We start from the raw sequence: 16,747 nt of genomic DNA, 5'->3' as shown, positions 1-16,747 counted from the left end.
AGAGCTATGAGAGTCATTCAGGATTGGAACATCATGATGACAGCTACGACCTCCACATATGCATACCACATTTGATATAAAAATATTAAGCTAGCCTGATGTAAACTACAACTGACTGATTTACAGTGTTTTTCTATATAGATAGCTAGGCTACATTGTGTTGCAATAAGCAAAAGGATAAATAATAAAAACATATATTCATTAAATAATATAGATGTATTATTAGACACTGATATCACATATATTTATAAAACTATAGGCTACATTGATTTATAAGAATCTAACTGAAACCAAAACAGTCGAATATATCGTCGAATATCTATTCGTAGGAAACGCTGATGTAAAGATTTACAATTCCACCTAGTTAGGCCTATTGCAAAACAATACAACAGAAGTTTAAAAATAAACATATTTCAGATTTGTATGTATTATTTTTATTTATTTATTATTTATTTAGTTTAGTCGTTTTATCCTGACCTCTTAATGTCTGTTAATATAAAAGTATCAAATAATAGGCTACTGTGCATTTTGCAAATAGTGTAATTGTCGTATCGTTAAATATGTCCATAGTAAGCATTCGAGATCAAACTTTTAATTCTTTTGTAGTCAGTCTGTTGTTTAGAGTCACTGCGAACATTCCCAGACATTGCTAATAGATCACCAAACGCGTCGATTCACAAACACACTACTGTTAGTAAAAGTAACCGATGACTTCGTCAGGTTTAGCAACGAACGCCCAAACACGATAGCGAGACGTACGAAATATAGGTTGAACGGTTTATTATTTTATACCAGGTAGCAATGGCAGGAGACGAAAGTGTCTTTCTGAGAGCGAAGGATCGGAGTTTTAAGGGGCTGACAGAAGGTACGGTTAGCTAATGTCGATTGTTATTTATGCTTTGAACTATGACAGTATGTTTTGGTCCAAGGTCGTTTTATGTAATTTGGAACGCTGCTTGAAGTCGAAGCTTACGGTCCTCTGTAAACTCGTTAGATGTTGACCGGTGTAAGTTACCGTTAAAGAATTCCAACAAGTCTCAGAAAAACGCATACTAGGGTACTATCGACTTCACAAACAAATTAGGCTACTGTTAGCTATGTCAGGAATCAGGATTGGAAAGAAAAACACTGTGCATTGAGCTGTAGATAGTTGCAGTGCAGTTTAAATAGAAACCCTGACATGTCACATGACGTACACCAAATAAAGTTAACCTAACACATGAGGGCAAACAGGTTAAAATGTGCTAAATCAGCCACTCAAAATCGGGTTTGCTTTAAGACCCAGATTTAATTTTAATATATCAGTTGTAATCCTGTAAAGTGCAATTAAACGGTTAAGAATTTAGCATTGTTTTTCCCTACTTTCCATGACCTGTATCAGAACAAAAGCTTACTAAATTCCCAATTAATATTGTGATGTACACTACCAAAAACTGTCAAAAGTGTTTAAAAAAGTTTTTTTTTTTAAAAGGAGTTTCTTATGCTCATCATTGCTGCATTTATTGTGAAATATGTAAAATAAGGTTTTTCTATTTTAATACATTTTAAAATCAATTTTTTTCTATTGGAAACTATTTTTCAAAAATATTTGACTTCAATAAATGCTGTTCTTTTTATTTAACAAATCCTGAAAAAAAAAAAACCCATTTCCCAAGAAAATATTTGGCAGCACAACTGTTGTAAACATTGATAATTCTAATAAAATCAACATATTAGAATGATTTCTTAAGGATCATGTGTGTCAAGCTACTGCTGTTAGGGAGACAAAGGCAGAGGTTTGGCCGGAGGACAGACACCAGAGGAGGATGACAAACAGTCCCAGGATCAGATGGAAGGAGCCATAGAGAAGACAATAAGGAACTGGAGGATCCAGGTGGGATCAAGGCCACATCCATGATGACAGCCCACGGTGGAAATGACAGAGAGGGGAGCCATGGTGGGGAAAGGGCTGATGGCTCCACAACGCTGACCGATGACGGCGGAGCAGGTGGTGGAGACCAAGAGTCGGAGGGCCAAGGCGGAGCAGGTACGACAGAGGACCAAGGTGGAGCCAGAAGGACAATGGAGCCAGGCAGAGCTGGTGGACTGACGGGCCACAGTGGGGATGAGGGAGCTAGGAGCCATGGTGGAGCCGCTGGGACTAAGAAGCTGGAGACAATGGATCCTCCAACCACAACACTGATGGAGACTGGCAGACCCACGGCGATCCTACCGCACATACAGTGGGCTGAGGGCAAGCAGAAGGGCTGTCTGGAGACTCCAGAGGCGATGAAGACTAGTACAGAGCTGGTGGGAGAGGGAGACTGAGCGGGAGTTCAGGGGGCTCAGGAACTGTGTGCTGCCAGGCTTTTGCTCCACACAACCAGGGTGATGGTGGGATGGGCTCTGGATCGGGGGTAGACCCTCTCCAGATACCAGAGGATTGCCTCCCTCCAGCACAGTCCAGTGATGTCGGAGAGGTCAATGGTGATTAGCCTCCATCCAGAACAGGGAGTTTAGTGTCGCATCGTTGAAAGCTGTTAAAATGGTGAGCTTGCTGAACTCAACAGCATTGTCCAAAAGGGGAAGGCATTGACGGGCTAGGGTGTTGAAAGTGAAAAGAAAAGAAAGTGACACGACATTCAGCAAAGTATGGTGACCCATACTCAGAATTCGTACTCTGCATTTAACCCATCCAAAGTGAACACACACCCGGAGCAGTGGGCAGCCATTTATGCTGCGGCGCCTGGGGAGCAGTTTTGCATCACAGAAATAAATTATATTTTATAGGATGTTAAAATAGAAACCATTATTTTATATTGTAATAAAATTTTGAAAGATTACTGTTTTTTCTTTTCTGTGTTTGTGATAAAATGAATGGAGCCTTGATTAGCATAAGAGACTTCTTTAAAAAACGTTACAAGTCTTACTGATAATAACGGCGGACACACTACACTTTATATTTATATACACACACACTTTATTTATCTAACACACATACTTAGTATACACTTAAATTTTGCACACAATATATATGTACATACATAACTTCTTTTGTAATATACCTGCCTACAATTGTCATTTGTATATTGTCATTCACTATCTACTTATTTGTATTTTTTTTTAATGTGTTTTATGTTCTGTCGCTGTCATTCTGTTGTACTGCGGAGCTTCTGTCACGAAAACAAATTCCTCATATGTGTAAACATACCTGGCAATAAAGCTCATTCTGATTCTGATTCTGATTCTGATCCCAAACATGTGACCGGATATAAAACATAGTGAAAAGGATCGTCATAACATTTTTGATGAGAAATTATGAGACCAAAATAAAAAATAAATAAACATTAATAGATAAATTGTTCAAAATGTCATCAATAATAATGCATTTAGAAAATATATTTATAATTTTAAATTTGTGTGGACTATAACCTTTGATTTGGTGTTTTTTCAGTGTGTATGTGTTTTGAAAAGTTTTGTCCCTATGTGGTTCCTCTGCTTGGCTGTTTATGTAAATCCAGTCTGAAATCTTTATCTCAGACTAATTTCTTGCTTATTCTTTGCTTTGTGCTGGCAGTGTTCCCCTTTTTTTGTGTGAGAAAAACCTACACTACAGCAGTGGCTGTTAGTGGATGCTGTGAGTTGAGTTGATATTTTAATGCTTTATCACAGGAGGCTTTTATCTTGACTTATGATTAGGTTAGCAGTATTTGAAAGCTCCGGGAATCATCTGAGATACCCCTCTGATTTATCTTTGCTAAAAGAGGCTTGTGCTCATTGGCTGTCATCGGAGCTTTGTCTGCTCCTCTCAATTCATGTTGTTTAAAGTTGCCTGAAAATAGTTTCCAGTCTCTGGGGACTGTACATGAAAGCGTTAGGCAACAAACAAGATTCCAGGCAGCAGATGGTACGTTTTAAATGCCTTTAGAATTGGTCAGATATCATGTGTTTTTATTTTATTTATTTTATTTTAAGCAGGTTTTGTGCTTTCCCAAAGAGATGCTCGAAGCATAGCAAACCCTTCATCTTGTTAGAATGACAAAACGATTGGGATAACATGGTTGCTCCATGGGGACTGATGTTGAAACTTCATGGGCTGTACAACTAATTAAAATGCAGCTCATTTGGGAATAATTATTTTTTATTTTTTTATAAATTACACAATAGTTTCCAAGAACTGATTCTTATTCAGAATTCCTTTTACAATTCTTCCACAATACCATGCTGAAATACACTGACAGTTTCCTGCATTACTTATTTAATTGTGCTTCAACAACGCTATCTAGAGTGATGAACAGTGAGCATACACCACAACCTATGGCTGCACGATATATAGTTTCAGCATCGATATCTCGATGTGCGCATGTATAGTATAGTGATCGTTTATCCATATGGACCAGGTACCAGGGTTCGAAACTCAGGTGATTCTTGGATTATTTGCAAAGTTTAACCATCATACAATGGAGGTTCATTATTTTCATGTGTTTTAGGTCCTGTTCGTTTAAACATTCAAGAAACCAGTCGAGCGTGAGAAGGCGCAAAATAGAGCTCAATTATGAACATACGTACAGAGCTATACAGATGCACATGAACACAGAAATCCATTCATTTTCGCGTGTAAAATGGTGTCAAAATGCATTTCCCTGCAAGTATCCTTTCCTTGTATACACATATGGCTTAGGTGAAGCTAAACAATTGAGAAAGAAAACGGATGTGTAATAGTATATTGGTTCACAGCAGTTGAATGATCCTGTTGCTTGATTTGTGTCATGAATTTTGATCAAACAACAAAACACCAAATATCGCAATGTGAATTTTTTTCCAATATCAAATCTAAAACATACTGTGCAACCAGTGTAGTCTGATTCCACAACAAATTGCTCTTATTGAGCTCTTTTTTGGACTGTAAATCGAAACGCAGTGAATCAAAACTGCAACAAACGGCACAATCTGTGTAGTCTAACTCCACAGCGAATGACTTTTATGAGCTGGGTCTTTTTAGTGAATCACGCAATTTATAATTAATTTGTGAGACATAAATCTTAGAGCTTATTGACTAGTTGTTCACATGAGTTCACAATGTGTAGCTAAGGATAAAACGGAATCTTAAAATTATTTTTCCTTCTAGGCTGCACTGTCAGGATCAGGAACAGAAAGGAGTTCTCTATTTTTCTTTTAGCTTTTAAGGCTTGCTGCTCTGTCAAAAACCTTTTCACACACTCAGTGTAAGTGAGTTTAGTGGAAGGCAAAGACAAGACTTGTATGATGTTCCCAGCGGGGGTATCTTCTTCATTTATATTTTGACCAAGTTTTAATGCTGGAAGTTTCTCAAAGAATCACGGGTAAAAACTGTTTCTGAGCTGCATCTGTGCTGTAAACCCAGAGGTGTGAAAATCAACTTTTTTTTTTCCTGCCGTTTTTGTTTCCTTACAGCACAAGAACTGCTGTGAAGGTGTTATTTACAGCTGAAGTTTCTATACGACAAGCTAGACGAACGTTTCCACACGTTCCAGGTGTTGGAGCTGTGCCCTTAACTGACTCTCTCACTTGAGATAAAAAAAATTATAAATACTTTTAACAGTTTGATTGTTAGCATCTTATGTAATTTTCAATTGTGCAAAACATTGTATGCATTATCTACAATTTTTTTTTGATATTTAAAGTAGATAGTTTGTCATCTTTTGGTTATTTTTCTTCTGTTCTTTCCAGATGAACAGAAGGAGTGGAGTGGGCCCTTTTACTTCATCCAGGCTGCGGACCCCCAGCTTGGCCTGATGAAGGCCTGGAGGATAGGAGACTGTGATTCAGGAGGGGATGAGTGGACTGAGGAGGTTCAGCTCACAAAACAGGCAGTTCAGGCAATCAACAAACTACAGCCCAGACCTCGCTTCTTGGTCCTGTGTGGAGACCTGGTCCATGCTATGCCAGGTAAGCCACCCGTTCCACCGAAATGGTGCTGATGGAATGCTAAAGTATTGCTTTCTCCAGAAAGTTTAGACCTCTATAGTAAGAAATATACTTTAAAGGGTTCTAAACGGGGCAATTTAGTAGAAGGAACATTCTGAGTACTCCAAAGAACCTTTCTGTGAATAGTTTATAAAATAAGTAAAAGAAGAACTATTCTTAGTTTGAATAATATTTGAATAATCTGAAGAACCTATATATATATATATATAAATAATATATAAAAATAATATATATATATATATATATATATATATATATATATATATATATATATATATATATATATATATATATATATATATATATATATATTATTTGTTTTTATTTATTTTTTTAGATTTGGCCAGTTACACGTGAACTCTCTTAGTGTAGCAGTATTGAGTTCTATGAAATAAAGCTGAATGTGACAAAATAAGCTGTGCAATAGTTTTGGGCACATTTGTGTAGATTTGAATACTTGTAGTCACTTAATGTTGATTAATTGCAACACAAAAAAACTGATTTGATTGACTCCGTGAACCATACCACTGCAAACACAAGTCCAGCCAATCATGAAAATGGATGTTAAAGGTACTGTAGCTGATTGCTAGCTTTGCTTCTCTACTTGATAGTAACAGCATGGGAACCATAAAATAACTCTCTAATGACCTAATAGGCTAATTCGTCCATTTTAATTAGGAGAAGGAGACAGAAATTATCACAAAGGTTTAAGTTTTCTGTCCCCACAGTCAGAAATATAGTTAGAATATTGAAGGCCACTGAAACAATCCTTGTGAAGGAAAGATGTGGTAGGCTGAGAAAAATATCTGAAAGTCACAGAGTGGTAATAATGGTCACAGACAAACCACAGACCACCACCAAAGAGCTCCAAGAACATGTTGTTGTTAATATTGTCATTGTACATCTATCCAAAGTCCAGTGCACTTTGCACAAGTAACAGCCCATTGAAAGGGTGATGCTTAATTCTGCATACTGCCAGCAAGCCATTTGAGTTAAGCAAAGGCTCATCTGGACAAACCAAATCATTTGTTGTGGAAAGATAACGCAGATAGAGTTATATGGTCACAACCAGAGATGCTTTGATTGCATGGTGTAAAAAGAACACCATATTCCAGGAGAAGAACCTGCTCTCTTCTGTAAAATTTGGTGGAGGGTCCATCATGCTGTGGAGCTATGTGGCAAAATTCCAGCAGATTATACAATGGAATTATGATAATTATTAGGGGTGCCCAAACTTTAGCAAAAGACTATATGTAGTGTGGCAACAATATTAAGTGTGAATCAGTAGAGATTTTGCTATATTGTGTATATTGCTACACAGTAGGGCTGGGTGATATATCACATGTGATGATCACACGCATCTCATCAGTAAAGTCTGTTCCATGATTAGCGGTAAATCTCCATCACCTGCTTTCAGATGGAGCGGCATTTAAAAGACAGAACCGTAGTTCATTGACAAGCTACACCATATCGCTTTCATTATCGAAGAGTCTTAAAGTGATATCACTATAATATACCTGGTGTTAGTTTGAATCAAACTACAAAAGAAAACAAAACAATAATTCACTGCTCTTGACACAATCTTTGTTAGTTGTAATAAAGATCAATATGTTTCATTCATACTGTGAAGACTATGCACTGTTTAATTTTTTACATTTGATTATTCAATTTCTATAGTATTTCGTACCTGCGTAGTACTGCTGCCAGATAGAGACCAAACGCTTTATTTCTTTGTCTTATTGCCCTGTAATTTGCTCATATTTTTTATAACAAAACTAAAATAACAAAAATATCTAATAATAAACATGAAGAAATGTTTACTTGCGAAATGCTTAGATTCTACAATACATTGTATTTACTGTATTTAAATAATATTAAATAGTTTAAATATAAAATTAAATAGTATTAAATAGTTTAACATTTCAAATACAAAATTCTATATTACTTTTTATATGTTTTTATTATTAATATAATGCTTCTTTGCAACAAAATAAGTGTGTTGAGTTGCATATTAGTTATTTGAAATAAGAAATCATGCAATTGAACTGGTATTGCTGTTGACTATACTAAAATGTTTGAATAGTTAGACCAATATAAAAGATTAGATGCAGAATATAAATAAGAAACAGGATTATTTGTAGAACAAAAAGGATTGAATTTATTAGACAAAAAGCTCACTTTAGGGCAAGAGGCAAGAGTCTTTTTTTCAAGTCCGTTAAAATGGAGCTTGTGGAGCTGAGGGCCATCTACAATCTCTGCACCTATCTAACTGCCTCCGCTCAAACTGCACAGCACACATGGAAATAAAAACTAACCTCTGAAGGCTGGGCGGTAGTTATCCTGCACACATGAATGTGCTGACTGGAAGTCACCTGTGAAGGTGACGAGAGTGTTTGTAAATTAGGTTTCATGCTTTGGGCCTCTGAGTCAATGTTTCTTGCACTTGAATGTCTTGCACTTGAGTGCCAGTATCAAAGTGAAAGTACATTTAAAGCTGTCATAGCTGTTTCTCACCGCATGAATTTAAATCACCCAAATGTTGACAGTAACTGTTTTTTCAATGGCTGATTTATCAGATTATCCTGTTTTAGGATCCGAGGGAACTCTGAAGTGTCTTATTTGCTTGATTTAATATGAGCCCAGGTTTGTGGCTTCCCTGCTGGATGTAATTTATAGGTCAGGTTATGATAAGCTGCCTGTAAAGGCACAGCCATGGAACTTTATGAGGTTTGGAGACCTTTAAATGGCCTGGTGTCAGCACCCATTAGTGTCAGGCTAGAAGAGCAGGCAATGGATGCCATATGCATTACACGCCATGTCCGTCATGCAGCGTGTTTCCTGTCTCTGCACAACACAGACTTCACCAGACTTACACCACCTCCTCCTCACCACTTCTTCATTAAGCATTAGGGCTTTAATAGCAGAAGTCAGCAAAAGAGAACAGTTAACTCAGCATTTTATTTTGTCTTTGCTCATCTTTGATCTTCAATCAGAATAAAAATCTGAGAAATCTAACAACACACCTACAGAAAAATAAAAACAGCAGACAAATAAAAGGAAAACAGGAGTGTGACTCTGATGTGACAGTCTTGGGTGATGGTTTGTGATATCTAGACAAGGCTGCAAAACGTGTTTTGACAAAGCTTTTGATTCAAAAGAAATGGTTTTGTTAAAGTCCACCTAAGAGTCAAGTCAAGTCACCTTTATTTATATGGCGCTTTAAACAAAAAAAAATTGTGTCAAAGCAATTGAACAGCATTCATTAGGAAAACAATATCAATAATGCAAAATGATAGTTAAAGGTAAATCATCATTGAATATAGTGATGTCATCTCTGTTCAGTTTAAATAGTGTCTGTGGATTTATTTGCAATCAAGTCAACGATATCGCTGTAGATGAAGTGACCGCCAACTAAGCAAGCCAGAGGTGACAGCGGCAAGGAACCGAAACTCGGTTGACAGAATGGAGAAAAAGAAAATAGAGTAAAAAAATAAAATAAAATAAGGTGAAGTTGTTGTGAGATAAACAAGGAAATAAATACACATTTTTAAGATGCAGTTACAAGACTAAAATTGCAATTTGTGAGAAACAAGTCATACTGTAAGATATAAGTAAGATATAGGGCCCTATTTTAATGATCCAAATGCAAAGTGTAAAGCACACGGCGCAGGTGCACTCAGGGCGTGTCCAAATCTACTTTTGCTAATTTAACAACGGAAAAAAGGTCGGGGCACATTTTTGGAATGGGTTGTCCCTACTATTCTTTTAATAAGTAATGGGCATAACGTTCAATAAACAAATCAGAGTGTCATCTCCCATTCCCTTTAAGAGCGAGATGCGCTCGCACCATGGTGGGTGCTATTTACATGGAGGAATTTGTTGGCGGAAAAGCTGAACGCTTCTCAAACGAAGAAACCGATCTGCAAGCAGGCATCCACCAAAGCTTCCCGAAGTGAAGAAGGCTTGGGATGAATTAGAATTTCATTCATCATCATAAGTAGTAGTAATAGACTGAATGGCAAATTCTAATACACGCAATCACTATCCAATATTACATTTTTATATTTATGTAGGCTACACAATAATATTATTTGACACCGTAAACCTTTTGTTTTTTATATTTGGCATATTTGTGTGATGCGCATCCCTGTGTGTAATAAGCAAAGTCTGTGCACTGTGGACCCGCCCAAAGGCGCATTTTCTACCAACGTGCTCTTTAAATAACAAAAAAATATTGTGCCATTGACTTTAGACTTTAGACCAGGTTCGAGTTGGTCTATGGCGCAGTCTATTTTCAGCTCCTTAAATTAGTAATGCGCCAGCAATGCGCCTGAACACACCTCTTTTTTAGACCAGCACCAGCAAATGCATTTGCTAATTAAACAACGTGGCGCTGGATGGAAATTGTGAACGGCGCCGGACTGAAACTAGCAAACACACTTGCGCTGCGTCTTGTGTTCCATTGTGCCTGGTGTATGATAGGGCCCATTTAGTTTTTTTTTTAAACCGGTGGCTGGTTATTTTTTTTAATTAGCACCTTACCCCTTACCTTAAAATCTCCCTTTTTATCCTATTATAAATTGTTTATTGTTAAACATCAAATCAGATACATGTACAAAGTTTTATTTAGATGTAATATAAATGTAATGATAAGCCAGTTTTTGTCTCAAGAGTAAACATAAAAAAAGTAAAGAGTTGTAAGTCACACTGAGATATTAAGTAACAATCATGACTGTAAAAGCTTTAATGTACCTTAAAATGTGCACAGAAATCATTCTATTATTCATTTATTACTGAAGTTATACTTAAAATAATTACTTATTCAGCAGATGCACTGCCAAAAAGATGTTCTTGCCTACCCTGGTGTTAACAGCAGGTGCTGTTGTGTAACCACATGTAAACATTGCATAACCTACGGTTTGTGTCTTTTTAAGTTATACACATGACTGGGTGATGAATAAAACTCCGCGCCATGTTAAAAACAGACAAAAAATATAGTTACGAATTAGAAGGGAGCAAGTAAGTGTTAAAATTCCTCCACTAAATACTAAAGTGCAAATTCTGAGGGGGTGCAAAATGTGTTATGAAGTTCATATGTACAGGAGTCCTCATTAAGTGTATGGATAGTTTGGGTGAAGGAGCTCCTCCAGAACCTCCTAGTATTGACCCCAAGGCTTTCTTACTGCAGCAATGAGAAGAGGCTGTTTTTTGGATGGCGGGGATCTGTAATGCTTATTTTGGCTTTAGTCTTGCTCTTCCTGGTGTGGTTATCCTGCAGGTTGGGAATTATACCCTCTGTGATTCATTCAGACTATCACACCTTGAGCAGGTTCTGTGTGGTGCAGCTCACACAATAGACAGTAATACTGCTGGAGAGGAGGCAATAGTACACTTAGTATCTGTATCTTGGGGGACACCCTGAACTTTTCCTGGGGAAACAGGCATTGCTGTGTCTTTGTGATCGACTCTATCTTTTGACTCACATAGACTCAGAGCAGAACTGAATTCTGTAGTTTCAACTGCTGGAAGCTTGCTGTATATTTTTGATTGAGGATCTTACAGAGCTTACATATTTCTCAATGCTTGAAATTGTCAAATAATCAGGTATCAATTTGTCATCCTTAAATGGAAGTTCCACCCCAAAATAAAAATTTTGTCACCATTTACTTTGTCATTAAAAAGCATTGTGACCCACTCCACACAGTAAAGTTGAATGGTGACCAGATGACTAAATGTAAGCTTTTGTGCTGTAGGCCTATTCCAGGTTTTCTTATACCATGTGTTCGCTTTGTGTAAGCAACAGATTCGTAAATTAAATTGTTATTCAAGAAATTGTCTCTGCAGTTCTTAATTCTGAAAGAGGTCGGTAAGATTTTGTGTATTTGAAAGCAACATTTTATTTAATCAAAAATACAGTAAAAGTAGTAATATTGTGTACATTATATATGTCTCGTAAACATTTGTGACACACTTTGAATATGTACACATTTAAATCGCATTAATATAATGACATTTTTCAATTAATAATTTGTTAGTGTCATCTACTTTACCATTGGTCACCATTTACTTAAATATAATAAGATCTATTAGATACTATTAGATCCTGCCTAATATCTCTTATTGTTTTTTATGGAAGAAATGTCCTACTGTAACGACATGAGGGTTAGTGGAAGAATTTGAATTCTTATGACCGTTGTATTGGCTGTCTCATGGTTTCGATCAACCCTGTCAGTCAATATTGCCTTCATTAAACACATGTTTTAACTCTTCAGACCTCATTGGCGACCTAATCTGATTTTATTTCAGCCATTCTACCTCCTGTGTTCTGCTTGCAATAATGAACAGTCAGCGGCAGCATGTTGAACAAGCAAAGATCCACTCAGTAATTGAAGGGCTGCCCCTTGATATAGGCACAGAATCCTTGTGAGCTTTCTGGTTCAAGGACTTCTCCTGACTGGCAGCAGGAGAGATCATCGAGGGAGGTGATTAGATTTGGAGAGCACTTAACCTGATGCTTTCCTTATGGGGACTATAAAAACGTTTGCCTGCTGCCTGCAGTCTTGTGTGTGCTTTGGTAGGGGACAACTCAGAAGGTGAGGTGGTTTTCATATCCCTCTGTTTCCTTCCACACACGTTAGGTTTTTAATTGCTGTTGAAAGCAGATAAAAGTGAAGTTCTCTGAGGAGCTGCTGCACATCAGTGGGCTGACTGGGGGAAATCAGCTCTGGAAGAGCCCTCTCTTCTCTGTATGTTTAGCAGATAGAGATCTCTTTTGGGAGAGATTTTAATAGATTTCTGTGGGATTTGACACAGCTGGGAGAAATGGGGGACCTGTTGAAATTGAATGTTACGTAACTCAGAGAGAAAGTCAAAGTGAGGCTCAGTTTCAGGTATTGGGCATTGATAATGGCAATGTATCACAAAAGTAAGAGTAGTAATTGGCCTATTGCTTCATTTGCTATATGCTTCATTTTGATTTATTTTGATTTATTTGAAGCCATAATGAACATTCTGTAATTTATTATTAAATAGTAATTTATTATCTTTTTTATTTAGTCTATTATCTGTTTTGAAACCTGTATGAGCTTTGCAACACACACACACAAAAAATAGTTATATACTTTTTTATTGTTTGCTTTTTTTTCTGTGGGCATGGAAGTTATTAACCATTGTCTTTTTGTCAGTGGAAAAGATCTTTGTATTGCCATCATGACAGGACCATTTGGAAAAGAATGACTCGTGCGACTCTTTTTCAGGTCGGGCCTTTTGTGAGGTATCGCACTATTGAAGCAGGGCTACGAACCTATTTTGTGCGAAACCATAAACGAAACCATGGTGACACGGCTTGTAGTGTGGATTGAAGTGATGGAGGGAAAACTTGTGGAGTAATGGCCTTTTCGACGTGTCATCGTTAACTTAACCACGACAGGAATGCCAGAGAGAAGCTGCAGCTGAGCTTTTTTGATGTTTCAGCACACAGAATTGCGTATATCACCAAAGCAGTGTGTTTATCTGTCTATGGTTTATCCCGGGAAAGCATGTTTATTCTTAAACGGGCACAAACATCCGGGTTCTGAGGGATCATACGTGTTGATTCCCCACGTATAGTGTGAGCAGTCAAATCGCAACTCGACGATTGGACCGTACAGTGAGCACATAATAATCGTGAGCTTTGGCTTTACATCGCATGCAATCTACTCGAACAGTGTGAGTTGGTACATTGCCGAAATCGCACAGTGTATGCCCGGCTTAAGGCTATTTTAGCCTCTATCTCAGGGGTTCTCAACCCTAATCAAACACCCCTGAACAAGCTAATCAAGGTCTTCAGGATCGATAGGAAGTTACAGGCTGCTGAGTTTGATCAAAGTTGGAGCTAAACTCCAACAGGAAAGTGGACTTCGAGGGACAGAGTTGAGAACATGGCTCGAACTCAGTGGCTATTGACAGGCATTCTTTAGATTTGGTTACATATGTGAGTGATTTGCTTGCATTGTAGAGGGTTGCTTGAGTAAGGTGTTGCAAAGGCAGTTAATTCTCTCCATAGATTAGAATCATGGTCTGTTGGTTTAGTTTTCTTTGTCTAGCATTCACAACACCACAGTCACTAATGCCAGCTCTAATTTCAGCTCCGCTACTCATTGAGTTTCAAATTCACAGCAGGCAATTAGCAAGATGCCCTACTTGTCATATTAGAGCTAACCTAAGGCTGTTATTAACAAGCTTCAGAACTCATCGCTTGACAGTCTGCCTTTACTTTAGAGAAATGCGGTTAGACTGGATGCTTTCCTATCTTCTGTGAGAAACAGAAACTTTACTCTGAATCCTCCACATATTGCATACTTCAGTATTCTTTTGAAGATTGAGAGAGCCATTGAAGATAGTATTTATATACTAGCACATGTCTGGTGCTGTATCTTGTTTTCCACTGAAAGCCGACTGTTCCAGCTGTGTTCATAGCTGCTGTGCTCAATATTGCTCCAGAGGATTTAACTGTAGTTTTTTTTTTTTTTGCTCCTGTTATCGACAAATCATCTGTGCATGTTATTCCAGAGAAGAAAAAATAAATATATGTTTTGGGATAATGTGTGGAAATATATAAAAAAATGTCAAGTGAAAATATATGTAATTTTGCTCTGCGTAAAACCAAGTCCCAAATATCCTGAATATCCTGTTTTAAGAAATGGAGCTCATTAAACAATTCAATTTGGTTGCAGGTGTTATTTTATTGACATACTAAAACATATACAATACTTGCTTAAATTAGGCTTTTCAACCAAGAAAAATCTCTCTTTATTTTTCAGGATGTCCATTCAGAGAAGAACAGGTTAAGGACCTCAAAGAAGCACTGAGAGGAAGTGACCCCGACATTCCTCTAGTGTTCGTCAGTGGCAACCATGATCTCGGCAACACACCCACTCCAGAGAGCATAGAGCAGTTCTGCCGTGACTGGGGCGATGATTACTTTAGTTTTTGGGTGGGTGGGGTTTTGTGTTTGGTGTTGAACTCTCAGTTCTTCTTCGACTCATCAGGCTGCCCTGAGTTAATGGAGGCCCATGAGGTCTGGCTGGAGAGTCAGCTGCAAAGAGCCACCCAGACCCCCTCCCGTCACGTGCTTGTCTTCCAGCACATTCCACTCTTCCTCAATAAACCTGATGAAGAGGATGACTACTTCAACCTGCAGAAGGGCATCAGAGAGCGCTTGATCCAGAGATTCAAACAAGCAGGTGAGAAGAAAGCACTTGAGCTTTACACATCGAAAAGCCAAGTTGCAAGTGTTCATCTCATGTTGTAAATTATCGAAGAACAATCTGTCTTTAGGAGTGCCATATCATCAGAATTTTGTTTAGCCTTTTCCCCAAAATTATGGTAAATAGTAATACAAATATTTTTCCAGCATTATTTTTATTTTATTTTATATGTATCTTTTTGTCATAAGAACAACAGGACTTAAATTATATTGATTAGCATTTTTCACATTGCTTTCACAAGGCATAAATAAACAATTTTAGTTCTCATTTATATAATAAGATAAAAATATAAATCTGCTTTTCAGTAAGTGACTTATGGTTTGTTTCTGAGTGATTTGCCAAATGGTTTGATAAAAAAAAAAAACTGATTCATTTGTTTGTGAATTGGAGAGAAAGGGTAATATATCAGTAGTATATATATATTAACTAGTCTACATAATGGAATTTTGAATAATTTAGAACTTTTCATATTCCAGCAAAACAACTAATATATATATATGCTCATACATACAGTTGTGGTTTTCACATAAATGGCGCTTACATATAATCCACAAGAGAAAATAATATTCAAATGTATAAAAATGACCCTAGTTCTAGTGTTGTCACGGTACCAAAATTTCATTATTCGGTATCAATACCAGTGAAAATCCACGGTTCTCTGTACCAATTTCGGTACCCGAGCAAAATATACTTTCATTTAATCCAAACTGTGAGAAATCACCAGAAACCATTAAATGAGTCTCTGTCCTGTGTATGTTGGAAAAGTAATAAGTAAATCCAATGGGTTGACGATTATGTTAGCGATAAGGAAAAAATATAGATAATTATTTGTTTCTAAGGTTAGTGTTCAAAAGAAACTATATATATATATATATATATATATATATATATATATATATATATATATATATATATATATCTTTGTATGGTCAGAGATGCATCATGGTGTGTTGATACTGAAAATTAGGCAAAACATTCAGTCTCAACAAAACTAAAAGTGACATTGGATTCAAACTTTAATCTCATTTTATATACAGGTGCTGGTCATATAATTAGAATATTATCAAAAAGTTTATTTATTTCACTAATTCCATTTAAAAAGTGAAACTTGTATATTATATTCATTCATTACACACAGACTGATGTATATCAAATGTTTGTTTCTTTTAATTTTGATGATTATAACTGACAACTAAAGAAAATCCCAAATTCAGTATCTCAGAAAATTAGAATATAACTGAAGACCAATACAAAGAAAGGATTTTTAGAAATCTTGGCCAACTGAAAAGTATGAACATTAAAAGTATGAGCATTTACAGCACTCAAATACTTAGTCGGGGCTCCTTTTGCCTGAATTAATGCAGCAATGAGGTGTGGCATGGAGTCAATCAGTATTTGGCACTGCTCAGGTGTTATGAGAGCCCAGGTTGCTCTGATAGTGGCCTTCAGCACTTCTTCATTGCTGGGTATGGCATATCGCATCTTCCTCTTCACAATACCCCATATATTTTCTATGTGGTTAAGGTCAGGCAAGTTTGCTGGCCAATTAAGAA

General features: G+C 36.9%; 1 protein-coding gene across 1 annotated transcript; it reads left to right on the top strand.

Moving 5' to 3' along the window:
• Nucleotides 1–664: 664 nt before the first annotated feature.
• LOC113056026 (serine/threonine-protein phosphatase CPPED1-like) lies at nucleotides 665–15,322 on the top strand. Its single transcript, XM_026222478.1, has 3 exons — nucleotides 665–865; nucleotides 5,689–5,907; nucleotides 14,748–15,322. Exons 1-3 carry the CDS (start codon nucleotides 802–804, stop codon nucleotides 15,236–15,238), a joined length of 774 nt encoding a protein of 257 aa, XP_026078263.1. The 5' UTR covers nucleotides 665–801; the 3' UTR covers nucleotides 15,239–15,322.
• Nucleotides 15,323–16,747: the final 1,425 nt, after the last annotated feature.

The sequence above is a fragment of the Carassius auratus genome, chromosome 37 (assembly GCF_003368295.1).
Source record: "Carassius auratus strain Wakin chromosome 37, ASM336829v1, whole genome shotgun sequence".
In the NCBI taxonomy this organism is placed as follows: domain Eukaryota; kingdom Metazoa; phylum Chordata; class Actinopteri; order Cypriniformes; family Cyprinidae; genus Carassius; species Carassius auratus.
The sequence above is the reverse complement of the archived record's forward strand: the minus strand, read 5'-3'. Positions and strand labels throughout refer to the sequence as shown.